At 36.8% G+C, this 26,535-nt stretch overlaps 1 protein-coding gene across 8 annotated transcripts in view; it reads left to right on the forward strand.

The window, feature by feature from the left end:
• PDE7A (phosphodiesterase 7A) overlaps positions 1-26,535 on the forward strand; it is a 263,405-nt gene that overhangs the window by 198,388 nt on the left and 38,482 nt on the right. For 5 of the 8 annotated variants that reach the window (XR_015725837.1, XM_087864857.1, XM_087864858.1 and 2 more), the window contains 2 exons: positions 7,156-7,216; positions 10,586-10,669. Coding sequence is in view for 7 of the 8 variants with exons in the window: in XM_045789011.2 (XP_045644967.1) it covers positions 7,156-7,216; positions 10,586-10,669 (145 nt within the window). In the remaining variant the exon portion in view is untranslated. Of the gene's footprint in view, positions 1-239; positions 646-1,328; positions 3,100-5,631; positions 5,939-7,155; positions 7,217-10,585; positions 10,670-26,535 lie in introns of those variants that run through there. The other 3 variants (XM_087864860.1, XM_045789013.2, XM_045789014.2) reach the window with 3 other exon arrangements.

Here is a 26,535-nt window from a genome sequence, read left to right on the forward strand (position 1 = left end):
CAGTATTTATAAATGACTCTAACGTTCAGAAAGTAACCCTAGTCCTAAAAGAAATAAAAAGTTGAACAAATTCAGTGTTAAAAGTTGAAAAGATAGACTAAAATGCATTAATATTTTTAAGTGCCAGGACATTATACCTGTGAAGCTGGTCTCTGTGAAAGAAATGAGGAAATTTTGTGTATTGCTAAACATTTTTTGAAAGTCCCGTCCAAGCACTCTGTGAGTATTGAGACGTAGAAGTGTTTGGGGCTAGCCTGAGACTTGTCTTGGGTATATTTTGTGAGACTGTTAGGTCAGCCCTCGCTCAGGTTTGTTTCCTTTCCTCTTCCAACATGACTTGTGCTGTTCTACCCCAGCCCTGGGGTTGTGGCATGAAGCACGCACTGAGGGGGAAGGCTGGCTGGCAGCGCGTTCTCAGAGTCAGGTGATCGTTGTTTGAAGGCAGCTGCTTGAGGTTCAAGGCAGTCAGTGTCCCCTCGCTTCTGCCTCGGGACAGCTGGTTATTATCAAACTCGTAACAAGTCTTCCTCGCTTATTGCCTGAGGGAGAGGAGGGAGATTATGCGGTGGGCTTTTGATTGATCCAATGGGAATTACATTGATCTGGTGTCTGGCTGTGGTTCTTCTCAAGTGGATCGCCTCTAAGGTAGGCCATCTTTATTTTTAGGATTGTGGCATTAATCATCAGTTTATGTATTTGGTTGGAATAGAAATGCTAGGAGTTTCTTCTTCGGCTTCAGTTTTTATTTCTCTGATTAAAAAAGCTATGAGTTTTACCTGTCGGCTGAAAAGCTTGATTGTAGTTAAGTGTGGACTTTTTATTCTTTTCCCTCCCTATTTCTCCTTTCAAGGGTTTTTTTTAGGGTATCATTCCTCGGTATCGAAGTAGCTTCCCTCAGTATCATTCCCTTAAAGAAGTTTTATGATTAAAGAAATACGCCTTTTAAGATTAAATAATTATTAATGTATACTTTTGGTGTACATATTTTAAATATTCTTTTTGGAGATAAAGAATTTACTAATACTTAAAGGTTAAATGTGTAGTTGTTGAGCATTTCTGAAGTTATGAACTTTTTAAAAACTAATACTACCCTCTATTATGTTCTCTGTTGAAGTTTTGCTGCTACGAAAATGTATACCTTACTTACAATATGTTGGAAAAAAATGTAAGATTATTATGTATCTGTTGTTTTGAACTTGAATTCTGAGTATCAGGCTTGAGAAATGCTGGCTAGAACGCTAGCCATTTGCCATCTGGACAAAAGTCTAAAACTAATGTAGGAAATATTTAAGATGATACTACCTGAAATTATTTTTTCTATACTTGTGTAAAAATGATTATATCTTTCTTTCATTATGCAGCTTTTTTTCTTCCTGTGTTAAGAAATTGAAGAATATTAACTTAAAATTTATAAGGCCATCAGTATTTGTTAAGTAACCTAAAGCTTCCATTAAGTTAAGTTTCTTTTTCAAGCAAGATTTTGATCCTTGGTATGTAAATTTTCACATAATGTTTTAAACATAATGGTCCCTTATTGAAGTAGTCTTGATTTCTTAGTGAATGTGATTAAAGAAATCTCTTAAAGAAAAACAATGTGCTCAAATTTTTAAAATCCTTGTGTTTTATAAATTAAGAATTAATTTTGTTGCACTGACAGCTATTTACTCATTGTTTTTAAAGGATTAGCTCACCAGGTTATTGAATGAAGGTCAAGTTAATATTAATAATTCATTGAGTTGTGAATGTTTTCAGAGACTTTTTACTTTTTTTCTAACCCGCAAAAAAAAAAAATCTTTTTTAAAGAGACAGAACAAGAGAGCAAGAGCGGGGAACAGGGGGGACACGGTGGTGGGTAGGGGCAGAGGGAGAGAGAGCATCTTAAACAGGCTGCACACCCAACACAGGGCCAGACACGGGGCTTGATCTCACAGCCCAGAGGTCATAACCTGAGCCAAAATAAAGAGTCGGATGCTTAACTGACTGAGCCACCCAAAATTAAGTTTTTAAACAAAAAGAATGTTAATATTTTAAGTTTGCAATATTTTTGAAAAATACATTGTTTGCACAGGCAAGAAGAGTGGAAGGATACTGTTCAGTGGATCAATGCAATATTTTGGTAGACAAACATCAGCACGTTCTAGCATATGTAGGATGAATATACTCTGAAAAAACTCTTTTTAGTACCTCAGAGAAAACCGCTTTTAAAACTTTGGCTGCACTTCCATCTTTTGTAATCTGTTACCGTTGTTTGGTGATGTTGCCAAATAATTTATTTAGTACTGCTGTGGTTAAGCCCTTTAACCATCAGTTTAGTAATCCACCAAATGGGGCCAAAAAAAACCTATCTTACGAAGGTCTTGTATGGGTTAATTGAGATTTTATATGAAAGCACCTGTAACATTTTCTGACACGAAGTAAGAGTTCAGCAAGTGTTAGTTAATATATTGTTACTTTTCCCGTGTAAGGGAAATAAACATGCTTTTGCCTAATAGATCATTTTAGTGGAAAACTTGAATAAGATAAAAACAATGACACTTAAAATATCTTTGCTCAGTTTTTAAAAATGTTTGTCTTTCAAAGTCTCGTGTTAACTAATATTGGGACAACTTCTACACCTTTTGTCGTTCACTTTGTAAGTAGATCTTTGTGGAAGAGTGATTCATCCTGACTGAAGGTGAGCGAGTGTCTTACTGGGGCACTCAGAAGTCCTGTTAGCGTGACTGTGGGTCCTTTGGAACCTTACAGTTTAACTTGTTTATGCTGCTGCTGTCGGTTTCTGATTAGCTCAGCCTCGCCCATGGTTTGACCTATACTAGTTTGCTTTACAAGCAGTTCCCAGGATGGCTAAATTAGAAGAGTCACGAGTAGAAGCGTCTCAGTTATTTCCATTCACTGGTGAGGTGAGGTGGGAATGTGGATGATAGCACAAAGTATTTTGTGACTGACTGTGACACAGGACTGATGTTAAATTTGTTTTACTATTTTATTAAAAATAGGATTTTACTAGTATATGGCTTTTAAAATGGTCATCTTTAAAAAGGATGTGTTAAGTCTATGCTGCAGTGTTGGTGTATAAAGCACATATAACTTCTGTTTAAAGTAAGTGATTCTAACATTTAAATCAAATTTTTATTGTTACAATTCATAATTTATAGTGTATTTTTCCAAGATAATTACTTTAGGTTATTCTACCTCAATTGTTTAGGGAGAGAATTTAATAATATTCATTTTAAACTTGGTCTGTGAGGAGATAAATGAATGAAGTATCACTCAGGATATATTCGTTGATGTGGTTCAGATCTATTTTAAAGTCCATCCTTTAAAAAAAATTGTCTCATTTGGATCTATTTTATAAGAGTTATGTCTTGTGGTTTGGTATAGCTTTTAAACTAAGTGTTTGTGGACCAGACGTACTTAAATTGGTAATGAATAGAATAACTTGAATAAGTTGTACTTCATTAAGTAATTTGTTAATATATTTAAAATTAAATTCTAGTCTTTTGCCACGTTTTTATTATGATTAACATAGACCCTATCATTTTTATATCTAAATTAATGCCTCTATAAATAAGTCTAAAGGGATTACCTTAAAATAAATTTAGTATGTCATAGTTATAATCTAGATTATGTTCACTAACAAGTTTTTGACATACCATTTTATTTAACAGAGAGCTGATACTAGTCTTTCTCAGTTGTTAATATGTGAGGCGACACATGAGATTTAACATTCCTAATTAGTGGCTGTTTTAGTAAATAACCATCCTACATTAAAAAGAATAGTCAAGTCAGTCACGCTCTTAAAGAGGGCTGTTAGAGATGGCGGGTCTCAGTTTGTTTTCACAGCCTGTTTGTCCAAGTTGTTATTGGATGAGCAGGTTGATCGTTACTGACCACGACAAGCTATTACACAGTGATGTCTTCAGTTTCATTAATATGTCTTGGCTGAGAGAAACATTTATTTCCACATATATGCTCTCCAGGCTCCTAGGTTTTCCTTTAATATGGTAATATTAAGGGGAGGCCTGTAATCTAATAAGCTAAATATCTTAGAGGGGATCAAACAGCAGGTGCGAGAGGTGCCTTTAAATACCAAGTGATTACAGTGGCTGTTTGCTCCAAAATAAATAGTTTACCCTGAAACTATTTTAGTTTACGCTGCAGTAGGCTTCCTTAGGATAGATACTCTGTTGGTAGAAGACACTTTAAGCATGATGCTACCAGGAATGTATCCTGTTTGATTTAGTCCCTTGGGATTTGAGATCATGCTTTTCTTCATAAATTTCTTTGTAGTAGATTCTTCTTTTACTTTTTAATTTTAATTTGGTTTATTTTGTGAATAGATAATAACTACACATACTACAAAATTCAATGGATAAACACTGAAAAGTCCTCCTCCTACCTCTGTGTCCCTCAGGCTCCCTGGAGGCAACCAGTGTTGCAAATTAGAATTTTATTTTTGTTTGAAACTTCTGTTCCTTTTAGTTCCTGAACCATTGTTTTTTGTTTTTGTAAGGCTACATGAAATCATGTAAGCGTTTAATTGACATTTTTCTCTTACATGATAAGCATTAAGGAGATAATAACAATGATTTGGGGAGTTACTTTGCAAACTACATTCAAGTAAGGGTTTTAAATAAAGTAAATTTTTTTATAGTGATAGTGAAAAAAAAATTTTTTTCCTTGCTATTTCTAGGTGTATGTTGAGGAATTGTAAATCTCATGCCAGAGTTTTGTGAGGGAAGATCATTGATCTGATGTGTAACAATATCTCATTGCTTTAATGTTTCTTCGGTTAATGAAGTCGAGTATCTTGCCTTGTGTTTATGGGCTTATTGTTTCTTTTCACGTGAATAGTATGTTTATGTCCTACCTGTTTTTCTACCCTATTATCATTTTCTAATTGATTTGTAAGGCAATTTTTGTTCCTTTCATTTTTAGGTAGAGTAGGGGGAAATTCGCCCGTTGTCATGTCTGTCAAACTCATTTTGATCCATCTTTCATAAGTTCTAGACATGTTTTATAGAACGGTTAGAAAGGCCTTTCTAATAGGAGGTTTGGTCACATTCATCTTGCTGTTTTTTTTTTTTAAGATGTTATTTACTTATTTGTCAGAGATAGAGACAGCCAGCGAGAGAGGGAACACAAGCAGGGGGAGTGGGAGAGGAAGAAGCAGGCTCATAGTGGAGGAGCCTGATGTGGGGCTCGAGCCCGTAACACCGGGATCACGCCCTGAGCCGAAGGCAGACGCTTAACCGCTGTGCCACCCAGGCGCCCCTCATCTTGCTGATTTTTAACTGACTTTATATCGATTCTGTTTTTCATGAGTTTATTCATCAACTTAATAAGCTATTCACTAATATATTTGCAGTAAATCCGCTCAGTCACTCATTTACCAAATATTTATTTAGAATCTACTAAAAGCTACCGTTTCAGGGGCCAGGGCTACGGTGGTAAATAAGACACACAGGCCCTCTCTCCTGGAGCTTCTATTTTAGAACGAGCAAACAAGATCATACCAGCTAAGCTCCATAACAGAATGGGACGGTAGGGCCGCGGGAGAGGGTGGCTCTCAGGTGACAGTAGATCCCGTAGGCTTGGAATGCCTCTCTGAAGAGATGACCTTTCATCTAGAACCGGAGAGATAAGAAGGGAACAGTGATGCAGTGATCCTGGACAGGGGAACAAGTGTAAAGGCTGCGCCTCCGGCCCAGCTGAGGACCAGCAAGGACGCCAGTGTGGTGAGGAGAGGCTGGGAGGACAGATCATGGAGGCCTCTGGAAATCAGAGCTTGGTGTGGAACCTTATTCCAAGCGTGTGGAAAGCCATTGGAGGACTTTGAGTGGTAGCCGAGTTGTTCCCTGTTGCTTCTATGTGAAGAGCGGACTGGGGGCCAAACGATGCATCAGGAAACCGTCAGCAGCCCACGGCAAGGGTCCAGGTTAGAGGTGGTGTTGCCCGAGGCAGAAGGAAGAAGCGGAGATGGAGAATGGGAGAGGAGTGGGAAGGTAGAACTCGTGAGGCTGTCCCAGCTCTTCAAATTTATTTTGTTTTAGGATGTATATTTTAAATTTGTAATCTTTGGTATTTTTATAATAGCTTTATTGAAATACAATTCACATACCATACAATGTACCCACTTAACGCGTACAATTCAGTAATTTTTAGTCGTATTCACAGAGTTGTGCAGTCCCTGCCACACAGAATTTGAGAACACTTTCGTCACCGTAAATAGAAGTACGGCACCGTTAGCATCCACTCCCCATTTCTCGCCAGCTCTCCCAACTCTAGACAACCAGCAGTCTGCTTTCTGCCTCTGTGGACTTGCCTGTTTGGGACATTTCAGATCAAATGGAACCATACACTACGTGGTCCTTTGTGGCTGGCTCTGTTCGCTCCGCACGCTGTTCCTCGGTTCAGCCGCTTTGTAGCATGTGTCAGTACTTCATGCCTTCTTCTGCCGGGATAATGCTTCATTGTATGGACTGCCTGCATTTCTATTAATCCAGGCACGCGTTGCTGGATATGCAGGTTGTTTTTAGTTTGGGGCTATCATGAATAATGTGGCAAGATACATTTTTATTTTCTGTTTACTTTTAAACAAAATACATTTTAAAACTTCTCTTTCAATGGTACCCTGTTTTTTGTTTTATAGATTCAGTGTCTTCTCAGAGTCTTGGAGTATACTAACTATATTTTTAAAAATTCTCTTATTTCTTGCTAGCCTCTGAGCCATTTGGTTTTTCATTTTGTTCCATTTATTTCTAGCCTGATGGGCTTCTTCAAATGATGATTCTTGTTTGCCTATTCATTCTTGTTTAAATTAAGGGAATGGTAAATAGTTGAGCCATATCTCTTCTTCAGTTCTTTCTGCCTCTGCAAAAGGTCCCTCCCCAAGTGATCTTGTCTGACTCCAACATTAACTTTCTACCTACTGCATGTTCCTTACTCTGTATCCACTTTTATGGTATTGCTTAATCATATTACAGTTGTCTTCTTCACAACTAGAGATTTTAAGAGCAGATGTCATATCTAATTTCATTTTGTATATCCAGCTTCTTTTGCACAATGCTTTACAAAGAATAAGTAGTAAATATTGGTTAAATTTTATATCCCATGTAATTGCCATGAATTAAAAATGTGTGTATTTTTTTCTAGAGGCGTGGAGCTATTTCCTATGACAGTTCTGACCAGACTGCGTTGTACATTCGTATGCTAGGTAAGCAGTATTTATTTTGTACCAATATCCGTTAATTTTGTTATCGTGTACTGTTACTTGAGATTGAGATAGTTTTCATTCAGTTGCTTTTCGTTGTTGTTTGCAATAGAAATAATCCATTATTTGATGTTTAAAAGTCTTGAAACCAATATTGAATGTTATGTGAATAAAGAGAGGCATTTTGGAGTAATTGACAAATCTCTGGTTTAATAACTGGGACTCTATCATTAGCACATGATTTTAAATTGAGCTCTGAGTATTCTTCATAGAGAAGGGTTTTGGACTTGCAGAGCTGCGAAACTACTAAAAAGATGTGCATGCTAACATGCGCAAAGACGAGGCTATAAAATACCCGACCACATAGTCCTGTTGTCATTGCACGTACTCTCTTCTCACTCGGCTGACGAGGAAGGCCGTTTGTCTTCTTCCAGTCTCAGTTCTTCAATTTTTCATGTATTCCTCAAGTCCATAAGGTAAAATGAATTTAGACTGTGTATATGTGTATCATTTTTTCCTCTTCTCCCTCTTTTTGCCACATTTCTCTCCACATCACGCACTCCTTGATCCCTTGTATTTTAATTCATGACTATTAAAAATGTACAATTAAGATTCCAGTAGGCAGGTTTACTTCTCTTTTCTTAAAGGAGTCTTCTGTGACTCCTCTCCTCATGCTCAGGATTCCTCCCTCAACAACTGAGATATTGAGCCATCCATATTCTTCACCTTTTTCTGGGTTTTTATTTGTTTTTGCCTGTTTGGCTAATTCTTTCTCATCCTCTTAAGCCTGAGTGTTCTCCAGTGCCCTGTCTTTGCTTTTCTTCCTTTTTCCTCTCTTCAATTTACCTTGTGTGTCTGCCTCAACTCCATTCTACTGTGGTGTGTATTTTTCCTCCCTAGTGTGTGGCCTTTTCCTCTTTATTGTCTGTCTCTCCCTACAAACATGTTTGGGATTCTGCTCTCCTAGAAACAGAACTTTAGACTCATATTTTTTTTAACTCTGTAGAACATCTCCACGTGAGTGTATTGTGGGTACCTTACGTTTAATCGAGCAGAGGCACATAGGTAGAGGCAGGGAGGCTAGCTAGGCAGGGAGAGTGCAAGAACAAAACATTCCCAAGTCTGTTCATTTTCCATCTTGTGCCATCTCAGAGCACATAGCTCCATTTTTCTGGTTGTCAGATCAGAAACCTTCATTTTTGACTCTTATTTCTTATCCACCTCATGTCTACTACATCAGGAAATTCTCAAAGGATAGCCAGAATTTCACTACCCTGATGCCGTTACCATCGTGATGTAAGCCGTAGTTATTTTTTTGATTAATTGTAGTTATATTGTACACTAGATCTGCAGAACTGACCCATGGTTCCCCTTGAACAACACCTCCCCATAGCCACCCCCACCAAGCCATAAATTGCTTCATTTCTTGCACTCGCTCCTTAGCTAGTCTCTCTGCCTCTACCTATGTGCCTCTGCTTGATTCTAGTCTGTGTGGCCACAGTGAACCTTTTGAGACCTAAGTTAAATCAGTCTCACTCCTCCATTCAGAATCTTCTAAAGGTTCTTAGACGAACAGCCAGAGCTATTATGATGGCCCATGAAGGTCCAGCATGAACTGGCCCTACTACCTCTCTGACCTTACTTCTCCCTCACCTCACTCCAGCCATGCTGGCCTCTTTGCTTGACCTCGAACATGGCAAGCATGCACCCCATCTCAGGGTGTTTTATTTGTTCTTTCCTTCCTTCCTTCCTTCCTTCCTTCCTTCCTTCCTTCCTTCCTTCCTTCTTTTCTTTCTTTTCTTTTTTCTTTCTTTCTTTCTTTCTTTCTTTCTTTCTTTCTTTCTTTCTTCCTTCCTTCCTTCCTTCCTTCCTTCCTTCCTTCCTTCCTTCCTTCCTTCCTTCTTTTCTTTTCTTCTTTTCTTTTCTTCTCTTTTCTTTTCTTTTCTTTCTTTTCTTTCTTTCTTTTCTTAGTTGTGATATCTGGAAACCTCTTCCTCCAGATAGCCCATGGCTCACTGCCTCACTTCTTTCAGGCCTGTGCTCAAATACCCTTTTTTCAATGAGGCCTTCTCTGACCACACTCGTGAGTTCATTCTCCCTTACTTCTTGCCCCCACCCCCACCATTCCTCTTTTCTTGCTTTAGGTTTTTCCAGGTTTCTTATTCCATCTTCCATAGAATGAAATTCTGACTTGTTATATTGTTTGTCTCCATGAAAGGATAAGCTTCATGAAGACAGGGACTTTATGTGTTTGGTTTACTGCTGTATTTGCAGTGCCTGATGTGTGGTGTGTTCAGTAAGAATTTGTTGCAGGGTGAAGGAATCCCCACATGAGAGAGTTGATTAATCATTGTGGGATGACATGAACCTTGAAGAAAATGATGGCCTTACTTAGAGAAACAACGATTGAGCAGCAAGGCCTTCTAGGCAAGCAGAGTTCAAGGGCACAGGGGCAGGGACTGAAGACCACAGGTTATAAACTTGGAGGCTATGGAAGTCTAGTGGGGGAAGTGCTGTCTTTGGAGTCCACAGAGCTAGGTTTGAATCCTGACTCACCCTTTACTAGCTTTGTGGCATGGACAAGCTACTTAACTTCTCAAAGTCTTAGTTTCTTCATCTGTAAAATGAGGACTAAGATTCCCAGAGTTGCTTAGAGGATTAAATAAAATAGTACCTATAAGGCACAAAAGGAGTGTCTGGTACATGCTTGCAGTGGTTATTTTGCTGTTTGGAGAAGTAGATCTGATAGTCATATGAATACCTGTAGAAACAATGCTAAGCTTATTAAAGCCAAAGTTTAGGACCCAACTAAAGGCCTTGGGTATATGTCCCCTATCAAGGAGAAAAGAGAAGATTGATCAAATTAAACATTTAAGGCAAAATCTTTCAACATTTTATTTTTCTGTACATTCATAAAATAAAATTGTAAGGTGCTTGAGAATGGGTCATGTATTTTCTTTCATATCTCTTATAGTCTAGTATGGTGCTGGGCACGGGGTAGACACTTAATATTTTTCTCTCTGGATTTTTAGAGTTTTGTGCTGAGAATTTTTTTGAACTCCATGTGAATAATAAGATATTAGGTTCAATTGTTATATATTTGTCATGTTTCCAAACGCTAACTTTAAAATTCATATTGTAATTATTATTACTATCCTAGAGGTAGATTAAAAAAAATGGCCAGCTAGCCTTACAGTTCACTATTGAAATTTTGTAAATCCTTTAAATAGATCGGCTCTTAACTACTCACTCCATTTTATTATTAGTGGGCCAGTACTTATGAGTATGATACCACATAAACCTTTGTTGCATATGGGAGCTTCTTCCTAAAATGACAGCCTTCTAAGCTTACGTTTTCTTGATTTTGTCCAGGAGATGTACGTGTAAGGAGTCGAGCAGGATTTGAATCAGAAAGAAGAGGTTCTCATCCATATATTGATTTTCGTATTTTTCATGGTAAGTGTTGGCATATATAATATTTCTCTTAGGCTTTCAGTAAACTTCAGATTTTCATAAAATTATGTAATTTTTCAAAGGAAACAAAAAAGCTTATGTTTGGAATATTTTAAAAACACTGGGTCATGATAAATGACACTTTATTTCTAGATAATTTTAGTAAATGCTTAGAGGCAATTAGAATTGTAAAGTATAAAATACGAAAGCTGATATAATTTTTCTTCTTTCCAATTTAAATGTGAAATTACTTTGGTACATTTTTTTTCTTCTAGAAATATATATACATATATAATATATGTGTATTTACTTATATATAAATTTATGTGTGTGTGTATGTATATATATATATATATACACATATATATATAAAATGTTTAAAGTTCTTTTATTCCATGTTTTGTCTTCACTACTCTAGATAAAATGTTTTTGTGCAAATGACATTTTATAAGATATTTTCGTAGTTAACAAGGTGTATCCTGGTTTATTTGAAAATACACTGCCACCTTTAAAGATGTTTTGTAGAATGCATGTTTTGAAAACAAATGTTGTATGGATCTGGCCCATAATGGAAAAAATGGAAAAAATAGAACTTCTAAAGCCCTTAAAGAGTAAACACATTATCTGTTTTTGGAGGAGCTCCACTTTTGGTAATGTTGGATAAATTATTGAGATTAATACTCCAGTTTAAAAAACTGGAAAAACTGGATAAAAATATGGAAGACATGTATTTGAGTATATCAGAATGTTGTTAAGGCAGAGATGAACCTGGCGTTTGGGCTGCTTTCCCCCTTAGTAGCATCTGGCGATTCTGGGAAAGGTGGATGAGAAGCTGAGCAGAGTTTCTGATGGACACTCAAAGCTAAAAACAACAAAACCAGCTGTTGATATCCCACCAAGATTGGGGCATTGGTCCTGTGCTCCAGTTGGAACCCCAGAATGCTATATCTTAGAAATAAATCCCAGCTGTGAGATGTCTCAATCAGTAATTAGATCAAGGTGATCTGTGACTTCAGTACCTCTAGCCGCCTGCTTGAAGTAAATGTTAATCCTCTCTGAAGGAAGGTAACATTACCGTAAGTCTCAAATTACCTCTAAATTTTTCATATGCAATATCAAACACTGAATTAAAAATAAAAAAGGCAAAAGGAGATAAGACAGTGTAACCAAAAATGAAAAGGAAACAACAGTAGAAACATCCACAGGAAATTCTAATGATGGAATTATTTTACATGAACTTCAAAATAACTAAACATAATTTGCTGATGGGGAAAAAAGACCAGATTGAGAATTTCAGTAGAGGACTGCAAATTGTGAAGGAAAAAAAAAAAAAAAAAAAAAAAGAATCAAATGGAAATTTAAGACTGAAAAATAACGTATTAAATAAGAACTCATTGGAGATGGTTTTAACAGCAAATAAGACCAAAATGCAGAGAATTAGTGGATTGGAATATTAGGTCAGAAGGAAATAATTTAGAATGGAACAGAAGCAAAAGGTAGAAAATACAGAAAAGACATATGGAATATGTTCTAGTTATCTGATTGCTCAGTATCTGTCAGATTCATGAAGAATCTAAGATCTTAGCTTTTAAGTCAATAAGTAAGCTAGCCTGTTACTGCTTCCCGGATGCTGGCGAAGACATGAGACTCCTAGGTCAGAGACAAAGGACTTTATTCTTCATGGCACAGCAAGCAACATGAACATTATATTATGTCAGCTCTTCTAGCCCCAGCATATCCTGCAGTGGCAACATGGAGGGTTTTATGTGGACACTGTGCACACAGTGAATTTGCATTACCTCCGTGAGCTTGGGGAATATTCCCCTTTTACAGTAATACTGCTTTTTGTCCCAGAAAAAGATGTTACTTAGCCCTCAAGTTTATTAGCTGCAAACACAAGAAATGGCCTGGGTAAGGATCTGGTCAGGGCTTGGGATTCTTGGCATATCCAGCAAGAATGTGCAGGGACACTCAGGAGTGTCCTCTATGGAGGTTACTGCTCCCAATAGTAACAAATGACTCCAAAACTTACTGGCATAGAACAACAGCTTTTTTTTTTTTTATGTTCATGATTCTGAGGGTCAGGAATTCAGTCAGCATATCAGGTTCGATGTGTCTGTGTTCCACAGTGTTTTGATCTTCCACTGGGATAGTTCAAACAGCTAGAGATGGCTGGGATGGGTCCACTAGGTCATTATGTCCAGGGCCTTGCTTTTTCTCCACATGTCCTCTCCTGGGGCTGAAACATCTAAGATGATTTCTGCACTTTTACATCTAGTGTCAGGGTAGGGTGGGTGGAATTTCTAGGGCTGGCCAGCGCTTCTTTCTTTCCATAAATGGCGGTCTCAGGGGAGTTGGACCTCTTCCATGGCAGCTGCTGCCTTCCCCCAGAGCAAGCATTCCGAGAGAGAGGAAGTATGGGAACACCTGGTCCCTGGCGATGCGGGCATGGACACTGGCACAGCGTCACATTTTCATATTCTGTTGATCAGCTGTGTCCCACAGCTTGCCCAGATTCCTGCACAGGGAACATAGATCCCACTTGTCAAAGGGAGTAAGGTCAAAGAAAATGTTCATCTTCTATCCTTAACGTGGCATAAAATGTGCTGGAAAGGTCATTAGGGTCCCAGGAAAGGAGTGGGCAATTAGAGTGGCAGGGGTCTTTGAAAAGATGATGATCAAGATATCTCTAAAGCTTGATAAAGCACATTAAGGTACAGATTCAAGAAGCATTATGAATCTTAAGTACAGTAACATTAAAAGAAAATCACAGCGTATTAGCGTAGTATAACTGAAAACCAAAATCAAAGAGAGGTGCTTTCACTCATCTGTGGAATTTAAGAAACAAAACGAACAAGCAAAAGGAAAAAAAAAGAAGGAGCAAACCAAGAAACAGACTCTTAACTATAGAGAACAAACTGATGGTTACCAGCGGGGAGGTGGGGTGGGAGAATGGGCGAAGTAGAAGCTGGGGATTAAGGAGTGCGCTTGCTGTGATGAGCACTGGGTGATGTATGGAAGCATTGAATCACCATATTGTACACCTGACACGGATATTACACTGTATGTTAACTAACGAATTTAAATAAAAACTTTAAAACATATATTTGGGGCATTTTAAACCTGAGAATAAACTCTTTTCCAAAATGGAAAAGTAAAATAAATAAATAAATATAAAAAATAAAAAGTATTGAGAAGGAAAAAAAAGTAGTGAGAGAGAAAGAAAATTATCACCTTCAAAGGAACAGCTATGAGATTGCCAGAAACAGATTCTGTTTCGTTTTCAACAGAAACTAAGAAGCGAGAAGACAAAGGAACGATAGCTTCAAAGTGATGGAAAAAAATAAATGTCAAACTAAAATTTCACCCACAAACAACTCTTCTAGAGAACAAGAGGAAAAGAACGCACTTCACAACTTATGTAAAGCCAACATAATCTTGATACTAAAACCTGACAAGGATATGAGAAGACTAGAAAATTATAGCCACTATCACTCACGAATATAAATGAGACATTCTAAGTAACATACTATCAAATCAAATCTGCAGTTTATAGGAAAAAATGTATTTTGACCCAGTTTCTATTTTCCCAGAAATACAAGGTTGGCTTAACATTCAAAAACCAGTCAAGTGTAATTCACCATATACTTAGTAGAATAAAGGAGAAAAGTCATAGAAAGACCAGTATATAAAGATATCATTTAGCACCGTTTCTATTCAATATTGCTTTGGAGTTTCTAGCCCAGTACAATAATTCAAGGAAAAGAAATAGAAGATATAAGGATTAGGAAAGAAGAAGTATAAGTGTCATTATTTATGAACGACATGATTTTGTACTTAGAAAACTGTTGGGAGTAATAAATGAATTTAGCAAGTTTGCTTGGTACAAAGTCAGTACATAGTTGTATTCCTATAAAACAGCATTGACAAAAATGGAAATAACATAATTTAAATTTATATCAACAAAGGATCAAATATGTAAGGATCAGTCTAACAAAAGTGTATGACTGCATAGAAAACTGCATAGAGAAAAGATACTACAGAGAAAAAGAAGGCCTAAATAAATGGAAATATATACTATTGTTTGTGGATTGGAAGATTCAATATTTTGAAGATGTTAGTTTTTCTTGAATTGACCTATAGGTTTAGTGAAACCACAGTAAAAATCCCAGTAGGTTTTTTCCCCTTTGGTCGAATTGACATGCTGATTGTTAAACCTGTATAAAAATTGAGAAAAGCCTAGGGGTGCCTGGCAGGCTCCGTCAGTAGATCACGTGACCCTTGATCTCAGGGTTGTGAGTTTGAGCCCTTTGTTGGGTGTAGAGATCACTTAAAAAAAACTAATATCTTTAAAAAAAAAAAAAAAGGAAAGAAAGAAAAAGTCCAAATTAGTCAAGACAATAAGAAAAATAAAAATCATGTTATAGAAGTCACTCCTCCCAGGAGTGCCCAGGTGGCTCAGTCAGTTAAGTGTCGAACTCTTGATCTCAGCTCAGGTCTTTTTTTTTTTTTTTAATGAACATATAATGTATTATTTGTTTCAGGGGTATAGGTCTGTGATTCATTAGTCTTACACAATACACAGCACTCACCACAACACATACCCTACCCAGTGTCCATCACCCAGTTACCCCATCCCCTCACCCCCCTCCATTCCAGCAACCCTCCGTTTGTTTTCTGAGATTAAGAGTCTCTTATGATTTGTCTCCCTCTCAAAGCTTCATACTGTTTCATTTTTTTCCTCTTTTCCCCTATGATCCTCTGCCTTGTTTCTCAAATTCCACATATCAGTGAGATCATATACTGATTGTCTTTCTCTGATTGACTTATTTCACTTAACATAATACCCTCTAGTTCTATCCACGTTGTTGTAAATGGCAAGATTTCTTTTTTTGATGGCTGCATAATAGTCCATTGTATATATATTTACCACATCATCTTTATCCGCTCATCTATCAATGGACATCTGCACTTTTTCCATAGTTTGTCAGCTCAGGTCTTAATCTCAGGGTCATGAGTTCAAGTTGCACACTGAACATGGAGTCTACTTAAAAAAAAGTTACTCCTCCCAGATATAAAGACTTATTATAAGCTATAGTTATAATTTTAAACTAGGGTGATATTGGTTCTAAGCCTGACAAATAGGATAATAAAACACTGTAAAGTTCAGAAAGATTCACACGTGTTGTGAGTGTTTGATTTGTGATAAATATGGTAATGCAGCATGGAAAAGACTATCTTTTAAATGAATGGTGCTGAATCAGTCGGCTACCCATGTGGTAAAAAAATGAATCTTGACCGATTATTCACATCATATACAAAAAAATCAAATTTGGGTGTAGTTTTCCAGATTATACCGATAAGTCAGATAAGATGAGGAATAAGAATTGATTTAGTGATGTGGAGGTGGTGGTAGGGGAAACCTGATGATTAGATGCTTTTAAGAGAACCAGAAGATAGATGTAGCCAGTATAGACAACTGCTTTAGAGATTTTTGCTGCAAAAAAAAAAAAGAAAGAAAGAGAGGCAGCTGACAGGGGAAGTAGGATCACTAAAGCTGGAAATTAATAGCTGAGGCTACAAAACAAAAAGACCTGGCCACCTGGACATTTTTAAGTTCTGAAATAAATACTTCTTGTGTAAAAGAGGAGATGGAAACTGACTTTGCAGACTTTTAAAAACTGATAGTTAAAGAATACATATAAAAATCTGTAAAAATTCAGGTGAAATTCAGTTAAAGCAGTGCTTATGGGAAAATTCATAGCATTAAACATACATTAATGAGAAAGTGAAATTAAGTGAATTAAATAGTCAAGTTCAAGAAGTTAGAAAAAGAATAAGAAAGTACACCTAAGAAAAGATGAAGATAGCAATTAGTAAGGATAAAACCCAGAAATTAATGAGCTAAAAGTAAAATAAACTAAGAACTGGTTCTTTACAACAAAATAGATAAACTGCTGGCTGACTTAATTAATGGATTAAATTAAGCTAATATGAATACTTAAAAACTAAGCAGAGGCGGGAGAGAGGGGGATCCTCACAGATACAAGGGAAATTAAAGAATAAAAATAGACTACTTTGCTTATTCTTATTAATTTTTTGTTCAGGAAAATACTTTTTTAAGTAAAGATGTTATTTATGTTAACATGGATTTATTATATTTTTTTATGTTTTTTAGAGCATTTTTAGGTTGAGAGCAAAATTGAGAGGAAGTACAGAGATTTCCCACATATCCCCACACCACAAATGCATAGCCTCCTCTATTAGCAACATCACCAAACAGTGTGATATGTTTGTTATAATTGATGAACCTACATTGACAGATCATAATCACCCAAAGTCCATAGCTTACATTAGGGTTCATTCCAGGTGTTGTATGTTCTATGGATTTGAACAAATATATAATGACATGTATCCATTATTATTGTATAGAGTATTTTCACTGCCCTAAAAATCCTTTGTGCTCCATGTATTCATTCCCCATTTTCCCAGCCATTGGCAACTACTGATCCTTTTATTTTATCCGTAGCTTTGCCTTTTCCAGAATGTCATATAATTGGAATCATGCTGTTGGTGACCTTTTCAGATTGGCTTCTTTTACATGGATAATATGCATTTTAGGTTACTCCTTATCTTTTCATGACTTGACAGCCTATTTCTTTTTAGCACTGGATAACATTTCATTGTCTGGAGGGACCACAGCTTATTTATCCTTTCACCTGCTGAAGGACATCTTGGTTGCTTCCAGGTTTTGTCACTTATGAATAAAGCTGCTACAAACATTCATGTGCAGGTTTTTGTGTGGATGTGACTTCTTTGGGTAAATACCAAGGAGTGTGACTGCTGGAATATATGGCATAAAGTATGTTTAGTTTTGTAAGAAACCGCCGAACTGTCTTCCAAAGTGGTTGTACCATTTTGTATTCCTACCAGTAATGAATGGGAATTTCTATTGCTCCATATTCACATCAGCATCTAGTGTTGAGTGTTCTGGATTTTAGCCATTCTAATAAGTATGTACTGGCATCTCATTTTAATTTGGAATTCCCTGTGGATCATCTTTTCATATGCTTGTTTGCCATCTGTGCATCTTCTTTGATGAGGTGTCTGTTCAGGTTTTGGCCCATTTTTTAATCAAATTGTTTGTTTTCTTGTGGAATTTTGGGTTCTTTGTGCACTTTGGATAATAGTCCTTTATCAGATGTGACTTTTGCAGATATCTTCTTCTATACTGTGGCTTGTCTTCTCATTCTCTTGACACTGTCTGTTTCAGAGCAGAAGTTTTTAATTTAAATGAAGTCCATCTAAAACCAATTTCTTTCATGGATCATGCATATCTTTGCTGTTGTTTCTAAAAAGGCATTTCCATACCCAAGGTTGTCTAGATTTTCTCCTGTGTTATCTTCTAGGAGTTCTTTAGTTTCGTATTTTATATTTAGGTCTATGATCCATTTTTAATTAGTTTTTGTGAAGGGTGTAAGGTCTGTGTTTAGATTCATTTTTTTGCATGTGGATGTCCAGTTGTTCCAGCACCTTTTGTTGAAGAAACTATGTTTGCCTAGCGTATTGCCTTTACTCCTTTGTCAGAGATCAGTTGGCTATATTTATGTGGGTTTATTTCTGGGCTCTCTACTTTTTTCTACTGATCTATTTGTCTGTTCTTTTGCCAATACCATGGTGTCTTGATTTTTGTAACTTTATAGTAAGCCTGGAAGTTGGGTCATGTCAGTCTTCCAACTTAGTTTTTCTTCTTCAGTAATGAGTTCGCTAGTCTGGGTCTTTTGCCTCTCAGTATAAACTTTGGAATTAATTTGTTGATATCCTCAAGATAACTTACTGGGTTTTTGATTAGGATTGTATTGAAACTGTGGATCAAGTTGGAAGAACTGACATCTTGACAGTATTGAATCTTCCTGTCTGTGAAAGTGGAATATCTCTCCATTTGTTTAGTTCTTTTTTGATTTCTTTCATCCCAGTTTTGTAGTTTTCCTCATGTAGGTCTTATGCATATTTTATTTGATTTATATCTAAGTATTTCATTTCGGGGGGTGCTAATGGAAATGGTGTTGTGCTTTGAATTTCAAATACCGTTTGTTTATTACTGGTATATAGGAAAGCAATGAACTTTATTAACTTGTATCCTACAGTCTTACTATAATAATTGTTTATTAGTTTCAGGAAGTTTTTTTGTTAATTCTTTCACATTTTCTGTATAGACAGTCATGTCATCTGTGAGCAAAGAAAGTTTTGTTTCTTCCTTCCCAATCCGTGTATGTTTTATTTTCTTTCTTACTGCACTAGCTAGGACTTCTAATATGACATTAAAAAGAATGGTGAGAAGGGAATATCCTTTCCTTCTAACTAATCTTATGTGGGAAGCTTTCAAGTTTCTCACCATTAAGTATTTTCATTGTGGAGTTTTTGTAGATATTCTTTATCAAGTTGAGAACATTCCCTATATTCCTTGTTTACCAAGAGTTTTTATCATGAACAGGTGTTAGATTTTGTCAAGTGCTTTTTCTGCATTTATTGGTATGATCATGATTTTGGTTTTGGTGTTTTTTTCTTTTTTTTTTTTTTTTTTTAGTCTCTTGACTTGTTGGATTGCATTAATTGATTTTTTAATGTTGAACCAGCCCTGCATACCTGGGATAAATTCCACATGGTTATAGTATATAGTTCTTTTAATACTTTTTTGGATTTGATTTGCTAATATTTTGTTGAGGATTTTTGCGTCTATACACGTAAGAGATATGGATCCGTAGTTTTCTTTTTCTTAGAATGCCTGAGCCTGGTTTTAGTATTAGAGTAATGCTGGCCTCATAGAGTGAGTTAGAAGTATTCCTTCTCTCTGTTTCAGTCTTCTGAAAAGGATTGTGGAGAATTGGTGTAATTTCTTCCTTAAGGGTTCACCAGAATTCACCAATGAACCCATCTGGGCCTGATGTTTTCTGTTTTGGAAGGTTATTAATTATTGATTCCATTTCTTCAATATAGACCTGTTTGGATTGTCTATTTATTCTTGTATGAGTTTTGGCAGACATTTCCTGTGGGAATCTAGTCAGACCACCTAACATAAATCTCACAAAATGTTGGGCCTCCCCATGACTGGGTTTCAGAGTTAGCCACACTGAGCTTTCAGAAATTCATCAGCTATAGTTCAGATTTCCCTACCCTGGCACTGGTTTCCAGGGAGATTTCTGTCTGTGCTCTAGTAAATTGTTGTTCTCTCTAATGATCTGTTGGTCTCTCCAGTCTTGAGGGCAGTGGTTTGCCCTGTGTCCTCACCTCTCTTACGGATCCTAGAAGAGTTGTTGATTTTTCAGTCTGTTCAGCTTTTTACTATTGTTGCGACAGAGCGACAGCTTCCAAGCTTCTTTTATATGGATACAGGAACAGAAAGTCCTATTATGTTATTTTAAAGTGAAATGACAAGTATTTACAAATTTTGTTTTCATTTCTATCATGGTAAATAGCAATAGCTGTAACTCAAGCTAAAGCTTGGTGCAGTCAGTAATTTTAAAAGAGTCTAAAGGAGTTGTGAAAAGCAACATGTTTGAGAAAGTTGCACAAGAGTTACCTCTCTAAAATCGTGAGGTCTAGAGATTTTACAGGCAAATTCTTCTGAGATCTTTAAAAGACTGATGATTGTTTTTAAGAAGCAAGTATATTCTTGCTGTAAATGTCTGTTAAAAAATGTTCAAAATATATTAGCAAAAGGATTCCAACAGCATAAAAGAACAATAGTCCAGTCTTAGTGGGTTTGTTTTAGGGAGGATTGCAAGCATGATTTAATATCTAGGTTTTGGGGGGGGGGGTTGTAGGAATACATTGATAACATTCGTTGCTTCTAGGAGGAAATGGGTGGCTTGAGAAAATGAAAGGAAAAGAAATTTTTTGTTGTAGACCCTTTTGAATTTTGATTCATGCGAATGTATTATCATTGAAAAGCTTAAATAAAATTACTTATAAATATTGTAATATCCAAAGATGAGCTATGAGTAGGGATATCAGTAAAAAGGTTAAGTCCAAATATTGACATTATCATAAAGAAAGGTACAGTTATATTGGGAGTCTCTAGTATAACCCCTTGTCTTTCACTGAATTTAGTGAAATAGAGGATTTGAAAAATATAATTGTTATGAAGTGTCAGTTTAAATGAGAGGCATAATGATAATGGGACATTTTGTTGGGAGAGGAAAGTTGGAAATGATCAAATTGTTGGACGTAATTTCTATTGGAATTAAAATAGGATAGATACTTTCTAAATCATAACAAAACCAGATGCAATAATATAACATCTGAAGGGCAAAATGAGAGCAGACTGCAGATACTGATGGTAGTAATAAGGGTAGAGGGGTGAGCTTTTCCTTCTAAGAGATGAAGATGCTCCGATTAGGAAAACATGAAAACCTAATGACATAGAACGGTTGAAAACAGTATCAAGCAGACCCAGGTTTGAAAGTGTTAAATTGGAACTGGGCGACTTACACTCAGATCCTGATCTGGTGATTTAGACCCATTGTAGGAACCCTGTGGTATGGCGTCTTACAACTCTTGACCTCATTATACTGATTGTTTACAAAAAGTGACAAATGTCTGAGACTCTAGGTTGTAGTTGGAAAAGTGACTCACTGTGGAATTGGTCCTATAGTTACTGCAAATTATCTCTAAGCCAAAATGATAATAAAATTTGGAGGGTTTTTTTTAATAGAAAAAAATGAATCATTTTTTCCTACTGTTAGTGTGGGTACTGTTTATCACAGAGCTCAGAATTCTTAAAAGAAAAAAATCTTAATCTAGTACGTTTTGTGAAATGTGATCTAATCAGAGTGAGCACATGCTCCTGCTATGACTAAAACCTCCCCTGAGCCATCTCCAGGAGCCTCGTCTTCTTCAGATTTGGCGAAGGCACCTACCTACCCTTAGGCAGCTTTCCAGGATCAGTTTAAACCTTCAGAGGGACTGAAGCATTTGAAAGACTTTAGTATTGTGTCTTCTCCCATATATATAATTAAAAATAACATTTTATTTTTTCACAGTGGCACAAAACATTACAAGCTGAAGTTACAATAGTTTCTGCATGTTTGGATTGCAAACTTCTAGATATGTGTATTAAATTGATAGACGTTAGAATTCTCTCTCTATACAACTCCTTAATACCTCTTCTGTGCATCTCTGTGTTTGAAACTTAAAGTCACTCTTAATTTCCCTATTGTAAAATTCCTATCTCTTTCTGCTCTTCCATTGCTTAAATCCAGTCTGTATTAAATTCCATGTATTCTGTAACCGAAAACAGCTGCCGTACTTCTTTCCTCTCTGTCCTAATTTATCTCTTATCCTGTTTGATTCAGACCTTTATCACCACTGTCTGGGATTATTCTGGTATTATCTTAACCATTGTCCTTCCTTTTAAGATTTCTCTCCTGCAGTCTATCCTATAACCTGTACTCAAAGTTGAATCTTTCTAAAGAGAGGGAAAGCTTAAAATATAGGGGGAAATGCATCACAGTAGGTAAAGAGATGGAGTATGCTGTTAGCATCTTAATTAAAACTATTTTTTGTCAGTTATTTTGTGTTCTATGTGCTGTATTTGTGAGGTGCTGATATTTAAGTGCTGAAATAGTTTTAACTAATTTCTGATTTATGATTTTCTCCATGTTGACATAATACCTTTACTAATTTACCCAGAAATTAGACATCTACACTGTAATATTGAGCTTTTCTATTTGTAATACAGTTTATAATAAACAGTGTTTAGTTTTACAGTATCAAGGTGAGTTCTCCTCAAGAACCTGTCCAGTTAGGGGACAATTCCAGGCTCCAAAGATAGTAAGTAGGACTTCAGCAGTAATTTTAATCTGTAAATATTACAGGTTTTTCTGCCTTGAGTTTTTGTCCTTTGTGTTGTCTTTTGTCAGAAATCCTTATTCTCTTAAGGCCTATAAACTTATCTTCACAATATAATTTGTCATAGGCCTTATCATATAGAAAGTTTGACTTTTAAGTCTTTCCAAAAGGATATAAAGAAACAACAGAAGAAAATTAATTCAACACAGAAATACCTTAAATGCAGAAACAATGCTCAGCCTTACTAAACAGACAAATTCCTGTCAAACTGAGGAGGTTAACCGGTCAGGTCCGGTGCTGGCGATAGACAGTAACATTGTGACAGGCTCTAGGGGCAGTTCCTCAGTACGCATCAAGAGTTTTAAGCATCTTTTTCCTTTGATTTCACCACTAGAAGTGTATGGAAAGGAAATAATCGTATGTAAATGTTAATTAATGTCCAAAGATGTTCACTTTGGCTTTGTTTATAATAGAAAATGTATTAAATTGTGGTATTACTGACTGAAGTATTTAGGAGTGAAAGAGCAGAATGTTTATAACCTACTCTCAGATGTTCAGAAGGAGAATCGTACACACACACACACAAACACACACACAGTGCAAATGTTAAAGCAATGAAATAAAATGTTAATGACAAATCTGAGTAAAGGGTATTCCTTGTACTATTTTTAGTTTAGTTTGCAACTTTTTATATTTTATATGTGTATTTTGAAATGATTTCCAAACAAAGTTTGGTAATCATGTGCTTATTAAAAAGGATGGGTTTTTATTCAGATTACATATTTGTTAATTAACTGGTATTAGGCCAGTTCTGTGGTTGTTTATACAGAGCTGAGAGAGTTCAAACTTTGGGAAGCTGATTTGAAACTTGTAGTCATTGTTACAGAGGATGGAGGGGTTTCGATGATCATGAATCCTCTTTGCCAAGAAGTGTTTCCCAAAGATCTGGTATAAATCTGTAGTCAGGGTTAGTCTGGCATCGTTGTTGCAGTGATTCTGCTTTAATCACGAAATTCTATATTTTTAAGTTAAATTTTTCCTGAAATGTGTTGTACAGAAGCCTTTATTCTTATTTTATTAACTAGATTTTTCTTCTTCTCTTTTGTCTCTGATGCTTTAGTGGGCTGCTCATGCTAACTTCTTTCCGAATTTATCAGGTATTATTGTGGTTCTCTGAGACAAGAAATCAAAATTTTTTCCAAGGTATCATCTCTCACTAAAGGGATTTTAGGAAGCATTCTTATACCTTTGTTTTTGCTCTTATTAACTTTTATGTTACAGAAGAAAAGGTAGAATGTATCATATTATGAAAATGTTGGTGTTAACATTTTCTTGAGACCTACTGAGAAACTTAAGCTTTCATCCCATTTTAAAAAGATCCCTGGGAACGCCTGGGTGGTTCAGTCGGTTAAGCGTCTGCTTCAGCTCAGGTCATGGTCCCAGCGTCCTGGGATGGAGCCCCCTGGCTCCTTGCTCAGTAGGGAGTCTGCCTCTCCCTCTGCCTGCCACTCCCCCTGCTTGCCTGCTCTCTCTCTCTCTCTTTCAAATAAATAAATAAATCTTAAAAAATAAATAAGAAGATCCCTAACCGTCAGACCTGCTGTGTCTGGGCATTAGTCTCACTAAGGTACAGATTTCTGGTCCTCCAGCTTTTAAAAACTGATTCTGGATGTCCTTCGTTTAGCTAAGTTTAACTTATCTAATCTCCTGATTTTATGTTGTGAAAATTCTAAGTTTGAGGCATGCAGTGACAGTGAGTGATATATATATAGCACTGACACGTTGGGGTGAGAAGAAGGACGGGGAGAGAAATATTGCTTGATTGGAGAGAGTGCGGGACTGACGGAGGCATGAGCCCAGCAGGAGAGCGGTTTCCAGGGCAACATGCCCCAGGGCGGTGTCTCCCTCACCTGGGCTCCTGCGCTCTTGAACAGCAGCCCTTAATGGGACGGCCTCTCCGCACCGCACCGCACCGCACCGCACCGCACCGCACCGCACCGCACCGCACCGCTGTCTCAAGTTTCTGCTTTCACTCAAGGCGAGAGACCACCAGCAGACTCCTCGTTTCACTTTCCTCCTTTTGAGTAAGGTGGCTTCCTTTCGGTAGGCTGGATTAAAAGCCCCAAATATTCCTACAAATATTTTTCTATACCTGGTCTGTTGAAATACAGTATTTTGGGTCTTCAATTTATTGGACCTGATGAAATGAATTCTCTGTTGACATTTTGTCAGAATTTGTCTCTTGTTTGCTTCTAAAATTGTATGTCCCTAAATTTAATGAATCATTCTTTTAGTTACACATGATTTTAGCATATATAATAACAAATACTAATATCTTTGAAATGCAAAAGAACTGCCAGAGCTCTGCGTGTGCACTTAGAAAATCTGATCAGGTTTGTTTTTGTTTTTCTAAAGATTCTGACATCATTATTAAATAGTAACAGAAGCGGCCAGCTTGACAGTTACTTCTTTTCATGGAATTCACTAGAGCTTACTGATGTCATGCAGACTGGAAGGCGTGGTCTCTGCCAGTATCAGACAAGATGTAGTACAAGGAATGTGTTCTTTTTACAGTTTCTTTTTTCATCTCCATGTAAATGCAGTTCTTTCCATTTTCTTTTACTTCTGGCACCTGGTAATGTTCCAGTCTGTGTAAATGTGTTCTACCCATTATCGAGAGCTTTGTATTCATTTTAGCACTTTACTGCACCCCATACTAGGGGAGCAAGGGAACTTGTCAGGATATTTGTATTGTAGCCTAAAAGCTTTTAACTTTTCTAGGCTTTTAGTCTTACTCATCTTTTTGTTCCTGGCCTCTGGCAGCCTCTGGCTCCGTTGCATCAGGTTGACTAAAACTGTATCTTCCAGCAGTGAGATTTTGTAGGCTCCCACTTGTAGTTCTCTAAGTATAAACTGAAACTATTAACCAAATTCAGGCTGGTTCCTGCCCTTCTGCTGAACCAAATGTCTCATGCTGTCTTTATTGTAACGACCCGCGATGAAAACATACACACCCCTTACACGTTTCCTTAGATCCTCGTGTGTGTTTGATTGGGGTTGTTTTCTGTCTTTCTGGCACGGCTGTGTTAGACTTCGGGACTTGTTTTATACTGTTATATGATCAGAAAGAACATCTGTTTCTCTGTGTATTTTGAGTTTAAAAGCTCATGTTGTACTGATTTTATTGTCTCAGATTATCTCAGTCTTTAATATATAGGAACTCCCACACAAGGGTAGATCCTATTATATTGGGTAGCTTTTCCTGCTGCTTCCCTTGAAGCATGAAAGTTGTTGCTTGGTGTTTCCCTCAACCATGACCTTTTCTTTGTTACAGTCTTTTTCCTGTTATCTTTCCTACGGTATCCCCTGGCCAGTACTTTACTATCTACAGGCATATTTTCTTCGGCCATTATTTGTTTGATCTGCTAACGTAGCTGTTCATCGCTCGTAATTTAGTCTCATTACAAATGTAAGCATTCCAGCCTCTACTTACATCTGTGGGAGTGTAGACTAAGGTCATGTTTTGTCTGGGGTTTCTATTAAAGTTTGGTTTGTTCCCAATCATTCATTTGTCTTGAAAGCATATCTATAATATGTAATGTAAACAGCCTATCTATAATAGTGCACGGAGATATCACAGGAAACAATAATCTTATGTCTTTTTTCCCTGCCTTTTTATCATGAATGTTCCTACTTCCTGTAACACTCCCCTTACGAAGCAGTGCACGTAGAGAGTGCTGTGTTGAATTGAATTAGGAAACAGAGCGTTCTGCCCCACATGTGCGTATTTTTTTAAATTTACCTCGGTTCCAGGTGATTGGGAAATGTCTGCATTTGAAAACCACTGATTTTTGTTGCTTCTTTGTCCCAAATTGATAGAATAGTCTGTCCCCTAGATAGCTTCTTGAACTTCATAGCACAAATTAGGGAGCTAATATGGACTGGACCTTAATCTTACTACAGTTTAATGGTAGGTTAATTCTAATTGTGCTTGGGAGACCCGGGGGAATAGGAGATTT

The sequence above is a fragment of the Ursus americanus genome, chromosome 9 (assembly GCF_024610735.1).
Source record: "Ursus americanus isolate L20-20 chromosome 9, mUrsAme1.1.p, whole genome shotgun sequence".
Classification (NCBI taxonomy): Eukaryota; Metazoa; Chordata; class Mammalia; order Carnivora; family Ursidae; genus Ursus; species Ursus americanus.